The sequence below is a fragment of the Eschrichtius robustus genome, chromosome 12, assembly GCF_028021215.1.
Source record: "Eschrichtius robustus isolate mEscRob2 chromosome 12, mEscRob2.pri, whole genome shotgun sequence".
Taxonomy (NCBI): domain Eukaryota; kingdom Metazoa; phylum Chordata; class Mammalia; order Artiodactyla; family Eschrichtiidae; genus Eschrichtius; species Eschrichtius robustus.
The window spans coordinates 40,488,936-40,501,008 of NC_090835.1; the positions used below are offsets into that span (position 1 = coordinate 40,488,936).

At 55.3% G+C, this 12,073-nt stretch overlaps 1 protein-coding gene across 10 annotated transcripts in view; it reads left to right on the plus strand.

The window, feature by feature from the left end:
- Positions 1-11,667, plus strand: part of MAP4 (microtubule associated protein 4) — a 168,915-nt gene extending 157,248 nt beyond the window's left edge. For 6 of the 10 annotated variants that reach the window (XM_068559032.1, XM_068559035.1, XM_068559036.1 and 3 more), the window contains 5 exons: positions 1,514-1,606; positions 5,466-5,547; positions 7,022-7,134; positions 9,044-9,233; positions 9,358-11,667. In XM_068559032.1, coding sequence (XP_068415133.1) covers positions 1,514-1,606; positions 5,466-5,547; positions 7,022-7,134; positions 9,044-9,233; positions 9,358-9,365 — 486 coding nt within the window. In that variant the 3' untranslated portion in view covers positions 9,366-11,667. Of the gene's footprint in view, positions 1-1,513; positions 1,607-5,465; positions 5,548-7,021; positions 7,135-9,043; positions 9,337-9,357 lie in introns of those variants that run through there. The other 4 variants (XM_068559033.1, XM_068559034.1, XM_068559029.1 and 1 more) reach the window with 3 other exon arrangements.
- The last annotated feature ends 406 nt before the right edge of the window (positions 11,668-12,073 follow it).

A 12,073-nucleotide genomic window follows, 5' to 3' on the forward strand; every position in this document is an offset into this window, starting at 1 on the left:
AAACACACCCATTATGTACACAAACACACACAGAGAACCCAGCTTCTTCCTCAGTAAGACATGGCACTGGTAACCTTCCAGCAATAGGAACCCTGGAGCCCCTGTGCTTCAAGTTCAGCTGAAGGCCCCTCTCAACACCTCTGGGTGTGGAGATAGCTTCATTTGTCCTGGTTCTCCAAGGACCTCTGTACTGAAAGTTAGGATGCTGATTCCCAGCGAAAACCCACTCAGCATAGGGATTGCACTGTCACCTGGATGCAGCGGGGAAATGCTAGGTTCTTTCCCCTTGTCTCCACACCCTGGAGCCAGGGCCCTCCTCTTGCCCTGGGAACCTTCTGTCCTTATCTGTGGCAGGTAGGTGGCCAGGGCAAGGACTTTGTATGGTTGGCAGGTGGGGAAGGCTGCGCCATGGTTCCTGGGAGCTTCTAGAGGTCCTGTAGGTCTCTGGTTCATTAGGAAAGTGGTTTGCTCACCAGTTACTCATCACTGATGTTGTAAAGAAGGCAAGAAACAGTTGGAGTTTCTCAGGGTAGATTTCTCTACTCTGGGGAGAGCTCTTCAGTTTGGGGGCTACATCATTTGTGAGGTGCTCTAAGAAAAGGAAGGAAGGACGCTGGCAACTATTCCTTCTTGAGAAGGCTCAAAAAGAATTCTTTGTCCCAGATCTTGGATCCTGAGCCTTTGTGTTGCTCCGTTCCAGGGGGAGCCGTTTATATACAACACACTGTGCAGGTGCCCCCCCAGATTGTGCCTCACTGCAGCCCTGCCCAGAGCCTAGTCTCTTTACACATGAAACAGGGCACAGGATTGGACATCTGGAGGATTGTGGAAGGGGTTTTACCCTGGAATCAAAAAGAAGACTAGACTTAAACCTCAATTGCACTGTGCTTTCTTGAGTCCTGAGACAAGTGGGCTCTGTGTGGAAGTGTGGCTTCGGCCTGTGCCCCCTGGTGCCCAGGGTTCTGCATAGCAGGTCCAGCGGCCTCTGGTCCCTTCCTTCCCATCAGCGTCAGATCTGGGCCGTGAGCCAGCGGCCCCGGGCTTCTCCACGCAGCCTTTTCTTCCTAGAGCAGGTCTGGCTGCAGCGATTCCAGGCCCCAGATTTAAGGGAAGTGCCATCCTTGGGTGAGGATGTGTCCGGATGAGCAGGATCCTTGCAGAGAGGAGCGTCGGGGAGAGAGCAGGCGGGGGTGGGCCGTGGCCGAGTGGGCATTGGGGCCACTGCTGTCTGCACCCTGTGAACTGCAGCCGGCCCCCAGGAGCAGTGAGGATGACCATGTAGCGCTCTGGCGACATCTTCTGTCCTTGTGTTGTTTGTTCGTGTTTTCCCTCCCTTTCCTGCTCCTTCCAGTTCCTTGGCCTGTGCTTTTCCACAGCCATTCTGCTGAAGGTGGGGTTTTAACAGCACTCCCTGCCGCTCATCGTGGTCACGTGTGGACTCACTGCCTGCCCCGTGTCGGTTCTAACCAGCCCTCTCCCTTTGTGTTGTTTTTTCTGTTCTCTAACACTCCAGGTCCAGATAGTCTCCAAAAAAGTGAGCTACAGCCATATTCAGTCCAAGTGTGGTTCCAAGGACAATATTAAGCATGTCCCTGGAGGTGGTAATGTAAGTATGCGCTCGGGGCCGCTGGCGTCTGAGGCACCCTGGAGAGAGGGCCGCCCCGCGCTGGTGGGCGAGCGGAGTCGGGGGGACCCCGATGCTCAAATGTGTTCAGACTGAGTGTTTCTGGTGAGCCCTAAACGACAGCTGGGTGACACCCACTTAGCATCTTTTGCCCCTGTGGGTGGGAGGCCTTAGGGGTTCAGAGACCTGGTCTGAGGGACGTAGTCTGTCTCGAGTCCGCTCTTGGGGATGCAGTGGTCCTGACCTGGAGACAGATGTCCGGACTTCTCCAGAGCCCATCCTCGAGCCCTTGCTGTTGAAGAGCAGGGCGTTTGTGTTCCACATGCGCCCCCGCCTCCTGTGCCCTCACTTCATCTCTGTGACTCTGCTCTTTCTCCTCTGCTTTCCCTGCTTCCTTCCCCCGCTTTTCCTTCTGCTCTCCTTCCCCCACTGTTTCCCTTTTCCAACCCCTTCCTCCTCCTATTTCCTTTTCTTTTTGGCTCTTTCCCTCTCCCATCCAGACATCCTGTTTATCATGCTGCTACTCTGTGCCACCCTTTAGATCTGTGTTGGGGACACAGGTGACTGGAGCTCATAGGGAGGTCCTGGTCTAGGGAGAGACCGGGTAGATCACCATTGTCATCTGGCATGTGGAGAACACACTTGCATTTTCCACGTCCCTGTGACAGAGCCCTGCCCTCACCGCCTCTCCCCTCGCTTCTCTCCCACCCCAAGAGGGAGAGAGCTGCCCTGTCCTGGTCTCCCTTGGGTTCATTCAGTTCCTTCTCCTCTCTTTCCTGACCTGGATTAAGTCCCGCTCTGCTTACCTTCTTCATTTTTAGGCTCTGTCCCCCTGCCCCCTCGGTGGTCATGTCATCCTGCCCATGGCTTACAGAGGGCTCGACCCTGCAGTTCTGCTGTGAGGGTGCAAACATAGAACACCTCTTTCTTCCCCCCGCACAACTCCCCTACTGCACGTCCTTCCTGGTCATCTCCCCACCACTGGCTCTTCCTGGCGTGGGTAGAAACTGCATCCTTGGCACTTGGGTGACCGGTTCTTGGCCATCTTGGAAGTTGGCCAGAGATCAGCCATCCCAGTGTGGGAAGGCAGAGGTGGGTGAAGCTTTTAAAGGCAGTGTCTGGTTAAGGTGAGAAAGATCCAACCCGTGAAGGGCGCAGGTAGACACCGGCCCTAGCTTTTCCTCTCAGGCTTTGGCCTAGATGCAAACAGAAGGTGAACAGGGATTCTGAGGGAATTGGGTTGCGTGTGTGTGTGTGTGTGTGTGTGTGTGTGTGTGTGTGTGTGTGTGACACAGAAATGCATTTATATATGTTGTGTATGTCAGAGCTCTGAAAATAAGTCCTCGTTTATCTGTCACCTAGTATGGTCTTCCCACACTGCCTACACATGACTGCAAACAAGATTTTTTTGGCGAGGGAATGTACTTTTTAAAAGAGTTTTCATTTTAGGAGGTTTCCTTAAACAGCAGAGCATTAGGAAAATGCCTGTGACAGTGTTTCCAGGTGGGAAGATGAGGGTAAACAGCCTGGACTAAGGCGCTGTCGTGCCTTCCATCAGCCCCTCCATAAAGCCACCGTAAATATACCTGCATGTAAGAAGGGTGGCTGCCAGCTGTACGCGTCTAACCCCATTCCCCCACAGGGCCCGCCTTCCCCCCAGAGAGAAACTCTGGGGTTACCACAGGGATTAGTGGCTTGGAACAGGATCCTGGTCAGTACTCCCCACATGTCCCCACGTACACATAAACATGCCTCTTGTTGAGAACTGAGAGGCCGTCGGGGGAGAACATAGCAGCTACTTCTGTGGCTGATCCCAGTTTAAATGTTGCAGCAGTTTTAGTTCCATTTCACCCTTGCAAGGAGGGGTGTGCATGCTAATGGGTTCTGAGACCTGTTCGCAGTGTCACTTCAGTAGCAGTATTGACACCTGCAGTGGCCTGCAGGCCAGGGGCAGATCACGTGAGCACACGGCTGGAGCGAGGTGCAGGAATGCCGGGTTGGTGGTGAACAGGCTGGTGCTGGTTGCCGGGCGTCACTGCGGGTGACTTTGGGCCCAGCACGAGAAACACACTTCCTAGGCCAGAGCAGCAGCACGTGGCTCCCTGAAGCCGAAGCCGTCAGTGGAGGCCAGTGGCTAGGGGAGCGGGTGGGGGGAATCTTTTGGAAGCAGATTGTGGCTCCTCTATGTACCAGCCTGGGAAGGCAGAGCCTTGTCTCAGAGGCTTTGTTAACTCAGTGAGATGCAATTAAGCTTTTAAAACTTTTTTATAGATATATAAATTTATTTATTTATTTATTTATTTTTGGCTGCGTTGGGTCTTCGTTGCTGTGTGCGGGCTTTCTCTAGTTGCAGCGAGCGGGGGCTACTCTTCGTTGTGGTGCGTGGGCTCTAGGCCACGCAGGCTTCAGTAGTTGTGGCACGCGGGCTTCAGTAGTTGTGGCTCGTGGGCTCTAGAGCACAGGCTCAGTAGTTGTGGTGCACGGGCTTACTTGCTCCGCGGCACGTGGGATCTTCCAGCCCAGGGCTTGAACCCGTGTCCCCTGCATTGACAGGCGGATTCTTAACCACTGCGCCACCAGGGAAGTCCCTAAAACTTTTAATTATAGAAATTTTCAAACATATAGAAAAGTAGAAGAAATGGTAACATTAACTGGATGTACTTTTTTACCCAGCTTCATTTATTATCTTTGTGGCCAGTCTTATCTATAAATGCCCACCCCAGTTATTTTGAAGCCAGTTCTAGTTATATCTTTTATCTGCAAATATTCCAGTATGTAACTTTAAAAGATAAGAACTCTAATATACATATGTATATAATATAAAATCCCATAGCATGTTAAACAGGTTTGCTTAATCAGGAAACAAGTAAGGTCCGTAAGTTGTGATTGGTTGATTTGCATCTTATAATCTTAGGTTTCTCTTACTCTACAAGTTCCCTGTTCGTTTTTTCTTTTTTCACGGTAATATTTTTCAAGAGTAAACTGAGTGGTTTGTCCTAGAATTTGGATTCTGCTGAGGATGTCCCCATGGTTTCACTTAACATATTCATTAGTTCCACAGTTTTCTTTAGATTGATTCAGACTCGATTTTTTTCCCCACATTTTTGCAAGACGTTCATAGGCAGTGGTGGTGTTTCTGTCAGGAAACGTAATGTCTCACCCTTCTCGTCGTCTCGCTCCTCGTAATGCTGGCGGCTGTTGATGCCCAAAACCATGAGTTCAGTGAAGGTGCACTGTGGTGAGACTCTAATTCTCCTGTCCCTTCTTCATTTATTGGCTGGAATACACCTATACAGCAAAACTTCCCCTCATCAACTATTCTTTTTTTGGGGACTAGGTTCAGCTGTGGCACACTGTCAACAGATGTGTGGGCTCCACAGCCTGGCAAGAGCCCAGCCGTGGCAAGTGACCTCTGTTGATTCCTCACAGGTCATCTCAGGCATGGCGCAAGATGAGCCTGTCACCTTTGCCGAGGCCACGTGGTGGCTTTAGCAGCTGCCAGATCTGTGGCTGGGAAAAGTGCATTTCCCCATGCTCCTGTTTAGGGAGAATTGCAGCCTTGTTGGAAAGATGAGCCAGAGTAGAGGCTGCTGTTTTGATGGTAGTAGGTGCGCTATAGATGATGATTGAGCACATGAAGTGATTAGCGTAGAGCTGATGCTGAGGTCCTTTCAAGAGATGGTATGAAGAAGAGATGGAGTGAGGTTAGAGCCAGGGAAGGCTTTGGAGAAGGCAGCCTCTGAGCTCGGGTTTGGAGACTATAAAGAGAGCATGGGTTTGGACCTGGCAATATACACTCTGTCTCTGAGGCAGTCATTTTTTTGTGTGTTTTTCTCCTCAGGTTCAGATTCAGAACAAGAAGGTGGACATCTCTAAGGTCTCCTCCAAGTGTGGGTCCAAGGCTAACATTAAGCACAAGCCTGGTGAGTGGTGCCTCCCTTGTCCCAGGTTTCACCCCTATGTCTCTGTCCTTCCATGAAGATTCCTGGAGCCACACACCCAGGGCACAGCAGTAGAAACAACGTAGTCCTCAGTCCCTGTCAGGGAGGGGGGATTCTGGGCACTAACCTTTTAGTTGGAGGAGGAACAGTGTGTAAGGGCTGCCATTTGCACCAGCAGCGTCTTGAGGACCTGCCGTGTGCACGGCACTGTTGACCTAGGCCTAGGGGAAAGGTGCGCTATGGGCTAAGAACCCTTCTTGGCCTCCCAGGCAAGCGTTCAGGAGCTGGTGCTGAAGGAGCTCTGGAGAGTGGTGGCCGGGCCTTGCCTGTCAGACTCAGGAGCAAAGGGTATACCCGAGCAGTGAAGCATCCACCAGCAGCTCCAGCAGGAGATAGGGAGCCATTCAATAATGCCACCTCGGCCTGCCCATGTGGATCTTGCCATTACAGCAATGCAGACTCTCCTGCCAGCAGCACAGGTGGCCTGGCGCCCCCGCGGAGGCCTCTGAGCCGCTGGCAATGTTGTCTGAGCAGGGCCTGCGTTCTTGCCTCGGCTGTACCCTAAGAGCCTCGTGTGTCCTGGACCCTGGGTCGGCAGCAGATTTGGGGCAGGGCCGTATCTGTAGCGGCAGGCACACTGGCTGACAGGTCTGGTGTCTCAGAGATCAGTCGCCACGGGTCAGTTAAGGTGAAGGCAAAGAAAACTCCCTTCCCTCTCAGCAAAAAGTGTCATCCATTTTAGAAGGTGTTCTGTTTAAAAGGATCAAAACACTTTGGCCCTTAACTAACCTTCATTTTTCCTTCTATCTGGAAAATCCACTCTTGTGAGATAACCTCCTTCCCTAGTGACACTGAGTGACTTGAGGTCCAGTTTTTGCAAGGGGCCAGAAATCCAGTGGGTAGGATACCTGGAGGATTTGGCAGGAAGCTAGGTGTTGAGGTTGGTGATATGAGCCAAGAGGAGATGGGAGAATGAAGAAGGGCTCAAGGGAAAGCCAAGCTGAGGGGCCGGGTGGCCAGTGACAGTGCTCTGGCCCTTGATCCCGTGGCCTCACTCTGGCTGAGCTGTGAGCGTTGCCTGTGTACCGACTGCCTCCCCTCAGCCTCTTGCCTTCCCTTCTTTTCATGGCAGTGAGATTCAGTTAAACTGCTCACCTAGACCATACTCCATCCTGTGAGTCACTGGCTCGCTGGTGACTTTGGGCAAGTCACTCCTCTCCTCCAGTATCAGTGCTGGCAGCTGGAAAACCAGGATTCCAGGATCCTGACCCTGACCAACAGGGTGTTTATGAGGCTGAAAGCATGTGTTCACTGTGCCTCTTCCTTTGTCCTCAGAGCAGGTCACGTTTTCCCCATTTCTATACTGGGCACATCCCAGTCCTTGGCCAGCCTCCTGGCTTTGCCTGTAGGGGTATTTCTCTGTCACCCATAGTGACCCATTTATGTTTGGTTCCAGGTGGAGGAGATGTCAAGATCGAAAGTCAGAAGCTGAACTTCAAGGAGAAGGCCCAGGCGAAGGTGGGATCCCTTGATAACGTGGGCCACCTGCCCGCAGGAGGCGCCGTGAAGGTAGTGAGTGGGTCCTGGCGGGGACACAGCTGGGGGGTGGGGTTGTGCGGCTGGAGTCTGGGTCCCAGCAGGTGGGCACCTGTCACCGCCCCTCAGTCTCTTCAGGGGTCATGTTTCACCCACACCATTGCTGTTTCCATCATCTGTCATCAGTCCTGAGCAAGGCAGGAGAGGTGAAGAGGCCCCAGCCCGGTCCCCTCTCACCTGTCCAGCTGGAGACGGAACGTTCTCCTGAGAGCCATGGCCTGCCTTTTTGAGCCCATCTCAGCCATGTTCAGAGGGACAGGGCTGGAGTGCAGGTCCCCACAAGGCCGGGGTCTGTGTGGTACAGTTCTCGCAGCACCTCCTGAGACGGGAGTGTTCGGTACCTGCTCTGTGTCAAGCTCTGTTCCGGTCCTGGGAGCGGGATGGCGCATTTTTAGCTGCCCGTGATGGCAGGCCCGGCATCCACCCGCTCTGGAGGCCTGCGCGGCCGGGCTCTGGAGAGCACTCGGGCGGCGGGCTTCCCATCCTGGTTGGGCCTCTCCTCCCTTCCCTCCCTCTCGTCCGTTCGCACTCCTTCCACAGTACCGTGAGACCTTTTGTCTGCCAAGATGCTGTCTGTCCTTTGTTCCGTGTCATTGGGTAGCGGGGCCGTGGGGGCAGCACCTTGCCGGCTTCCAGGCCTGAGGGCGGCTGCAGCTGCTCAGGGAAGGGTGGGCGAGGGAGAGGGTACGTGAGCAGCGCTGCGGGCCTTCCCCCTGCATCTGACCGCACAGCGCGGCTCCATCCCAGCCCGCACTTTGTCCCACCCCCCTCAGTGCTCTGTTCAAGCCCAGACTAGCTCCCTCTGTCGCAGCCTCTCAGGACGTGCTCCACACCTTGTGAGGGGCCGTTCTCTGGTCAGCACCCCCCGGGCACTAACTTGGGTGTAGTCACTTGTCCCAGGCCACACGACAGGCGCACGCAGACCAGGGCTCACGCCTGGGCCTTTCTGACCGCAAGTCTTTTCTTTACTCACATCACCTCCCTTTCTTATCACTTCTGGAACTATTTTTCTAACACAGAGGCCTGTTTCTTTCACTGCTCTGATTTCTCCTGTTGTCGCCTTTGGGCGTTCCCAGCACAGGCGTGCCAGCTCGCCAGTGCCTCCCAGCAGCCCTCGCTCTTGTGCTCTGGACTCACACTGGGTGTCCACGGCCGCCTCAAGGCCTTCCTCGCCAGGCCCCCACAGTCTCCCTCACACCTCCTTGGACACCTTCTTCCCTCCTCTGTGTCCCCAGGCCCCAGAAAGGTGCCCAGCACAGAGGAGGCCTGTGTCAGGGGTGCATGAATGATGGATACACGGGCAGGGCTGCCCCAGGAATGGCCGAGAAAGCCTCTCCAAACACTCGCACGTGCAGGGAGTGCCCCGGGGTCCCTTAGGTCTGAGGTGGCGGCCTGCACCCCTCGGGAACTGGTTCAAGCTCCCGGAGCTCCCTAGCCCTAGTGGCTCCAGACCCACAATTTGAGATCGTTCCTTAGCTTGTTTGCTAACAATCTGCTGTCCTAAGTGTTTTGATCTGGCATCAGCCTTGTTGAGAAGCCAGGCACCTTTCACCTCTCATGTCAGAGGCTTCACGAAGCCTTTCGTCTCCCAGAGGAGGCTCTCAGAGCGTGTCACTGGCCAGGCTGCACTGCTCTCCTGCTCCAGAGCCTGAGTTCTTACCCAGCACCCTGCCACCCAGGCCAGGAGTTGGTCTGGGGTGGGGGGGCGGCAGGGGGGGGCGGCGGGGGGGGCACCTGGTCTAGACTCCCAGGTGACTGTACCTTGAGCCAATGGGGAGCGGCAGCAGCGGGGGTGGGGACTGTGTGTGAAACCCACCACCATCACCATCACACGCCCTCCCCGACTGACCCTGCACTGTCTCCCCCACTGTTTCATTTGTAGACTGAGGGCGGTGGCAGCGAGGCCCCTCCGTGTCCGGGCCCCCCCGCTGGGGAGGAGCCGGTCGTCCCTGAGGCAGCGCCCGAAGCTGGCGCCCCCACTTCAGCCAGTGGCCTCAGTGGCCACACCACCCTGGCAGGGGGTGGTGACCAAAGGGAGGCCCAGACCTTGGACAGCCAGATCCAGGAGACAAGTAAGTGGCTGGGCTCGGCCTAAGGGCCAGCCAGGGGCCCTGCCACTGGCTGCAGATTGAAACTCCTTTGTTTCCTGACCAGAGTGTGGCCTGAATTTTAACGAAGGAACCTTTTATTTTCCAGGCATCTAATGATGACATTCTGGTCTCGTCTTCCCCCCGTGTCCCCCCCTCTTGTCTCCCCCGTCACCCTCTCCCTTCCCTCCTCCCGTGTCACTGCAGATTGAGACCTACAGGCTGACGTTCCGGGCAAACGCCAGGGCCCGCACCGACCACGGGGCCGACATTGTCTCCCGCCCCCCTCCACTTCCCTGGTGGCCCCAGCTCAGGCACCTGGGCCCCTAGCTCCCTCTCCTGGGCTGCCCTCTAGGCCCCTCCCTCCCTCCCTCCCTCCCTCCCTCCCGCCTCACTTGCCCAGGGTGGCAGCAGCCCCGTCCCCGTGCTCCCTCCATTCCTGGCCCCAGACCCAGCTCCCTGCTTGGCTCCCGTCCTCACCATTGCGCCGCTGCTCCGCGGAGAAGGTTGGGTGGAAAGTTGGGTGGGGGAGGCTAGTTTGGGACCTCCTGGGATCTGGGTGGGGGGAGCCGGAGTCCAACCTCCTCTTTGTTCGTTTGGGTTTTTTGGACCAAACCCAAGAGAAACTGACATACCCTCCCTCCTCGCTGGTCCATCTGGAGGGAAGAGTGGAAGTGGATGTCCACGTGACGGCTGGGCGCTGACTGCGTACCCTGGAGCCTGCTAAGCCACTGCCTCTTCCTTTGACCCCACAGTGGTGCCCACCTCGCAGGTGGCGCCAGGCACCTCTTGCTGCCCTCCCCCAAGTTTGTCAGGGGCAATGCTGCCTGTCCCCGCTGCTTCCCATACCTACCTAGCTGCTGTCACACTTTTTTTTTTTTTTTTTTTTTTAATAACCTGAAAACCGGTGGAGTAGTTTTGCAGGTTGAAGCCATGTCTGAATGAAAGTCGTTGGTAGGTGTTAAAGGAAACAGGGAGGGGAGATCCTGAAGCCTCCAGCTGGGAGGTGAGGCGTTGGAGGCTGCCCTGTCTTGGGCAGCTCGGGGCCCTGGCCCCGGAGGTGGTGTGGGCAGGGCAGGCGCAGTGGGGGGCTGTGGGCTAGAGGGCAGGCAGGGACCGCTAGGGGCTGGTCAGAGTGTGGACTGGTGGTTCTGGCATTTTGTGTGTATGCTGCTTTTCTTTTCTAACCAAGAGGCTGGTTTTGGCATCTATGTCTGTCTCATTCCCTGGGATCTGGTGGGAGACAAGGTTGGGCTGGAAAGGGCCATGGAGGTCAAATTCCTCCAAGCCTGCAACCTAGGACACTCGAGCCCTCAGTTGCCAGGGAGCCCGATGTGTTCAGAACTCATGTGGATAGTGGGGAATCAAGTCTGGAAATTAAAAAAAAATAAGTACATGAGATGACCCATCCAGGCTCCCTTGCGGCCTGACTGGAGAGGGGAGAGAGGAGAGGCGAGGCCAGCCTAAGGGGTGTGTCCTGGTTAGGCCTGGTCTTGGGATGGCTGCAATGATAAGTCCCGGGAATTGTATTGACACGAAGATTCTTATTGCACTTGTATTTTTTGTATTAAAGTTTGCATGGTTTCTAATAAAGGATTAAAACGTAACAGTTTGTAGTGAAATGGCCTGGGAGTCTCCAAGGCTTCTCCTCTGGAAGAGCATTTTCTGCAGTGCAGACTTGGCCCCTCACACTCCCCACCTTCTCCTCTGGTATCCCTTGGCGCTGAGAAGGTGGGAGCTGCTGACCTAGGATCAGATTCAAAGTCCATGTAGAGGGAGGGTGTCTGGGCTGGGCAGGTGCTCTCCCTTTCTGAGGTAGCATTTTCTCCAGGGAGGTTCGACACCATCTCCCCAGCTCCCCAAGCACATACCAAGAAATTGCAGGGGTCTTGTGGAAAAAACGCTCCCAGGGCCAGAGACTGTCCACACAGTGCTTCAACGGCGCCAGGGACATCAGGGCATCCGTGTTTTGTCTGCAAGAAAGGGTGAGATGAAACTGGGAGGACGCAGTGGGAGGTGGGGTGCCAGATGCAGTGGGGTGACAGTGCTGGGCCTAAAGGTACCTGCACCCGTGTTGATGCTGGGGTGGACAAGCTCTCGGTCCTTTTACTCCATTGGCCAAAGGTAGGGGTGGGAGAGGTGACCCCGGCAGAGAGCACTCTAGGGGGCGCTGGAGTGATCAGTGTTCTGAAAGGTGGTTTGGTCACAGCTCCCTTGAAGGGTCCCACAAGCCAGAGAAGCTGAGAAGGCCGCCCTGACAGGTGGGACCAGAGGCCGTGTGTGCTGTGTTCTATTCTGCAGCCGTTGGGGCTGGAACATTTCTGTACTTCCCCATTTGCTTATGGCTCAGCCGTTAACCATGTCGATCTGTGATTGTTGTTGCGATTTCCAGAACAAATAAAGCTCGTATGTCCCACCACGCAGGCCCTGTCTTCTGTATACGTCCTGGTTGTCTACGTCTTCAGCATCCGAGGCCCCCACAGCCCCCAGCTTGTCCCCTCGCATCGAGGGACTGGGGTGCAGCGTGCAGTCTGTGAATCTGTGGCTGTGACCAAAGGTTAAGGCTGCTTGTGGAACTTCTCCCTCCCCCGTTTGCCTGGGTTAGGAGGTGGCAGCCAGCCAGAGAGGATCCACGCTGCGGGCCCTGCCGCACGCGCAAGGACACTGCCTCCCACCGCGGCTGTGACAAAGACGACTAGACTGAGCCAAGCAGCACAAGCCAAGAACCGCATGAGTGGTTCAAGCTCCTGGGGGCTGGGTTCTAAGCCCCTTTTGCTCTCCTAAGAAAGACTTTGGGGCCCTCCCTTCTGAGCCTTCACTCTTCC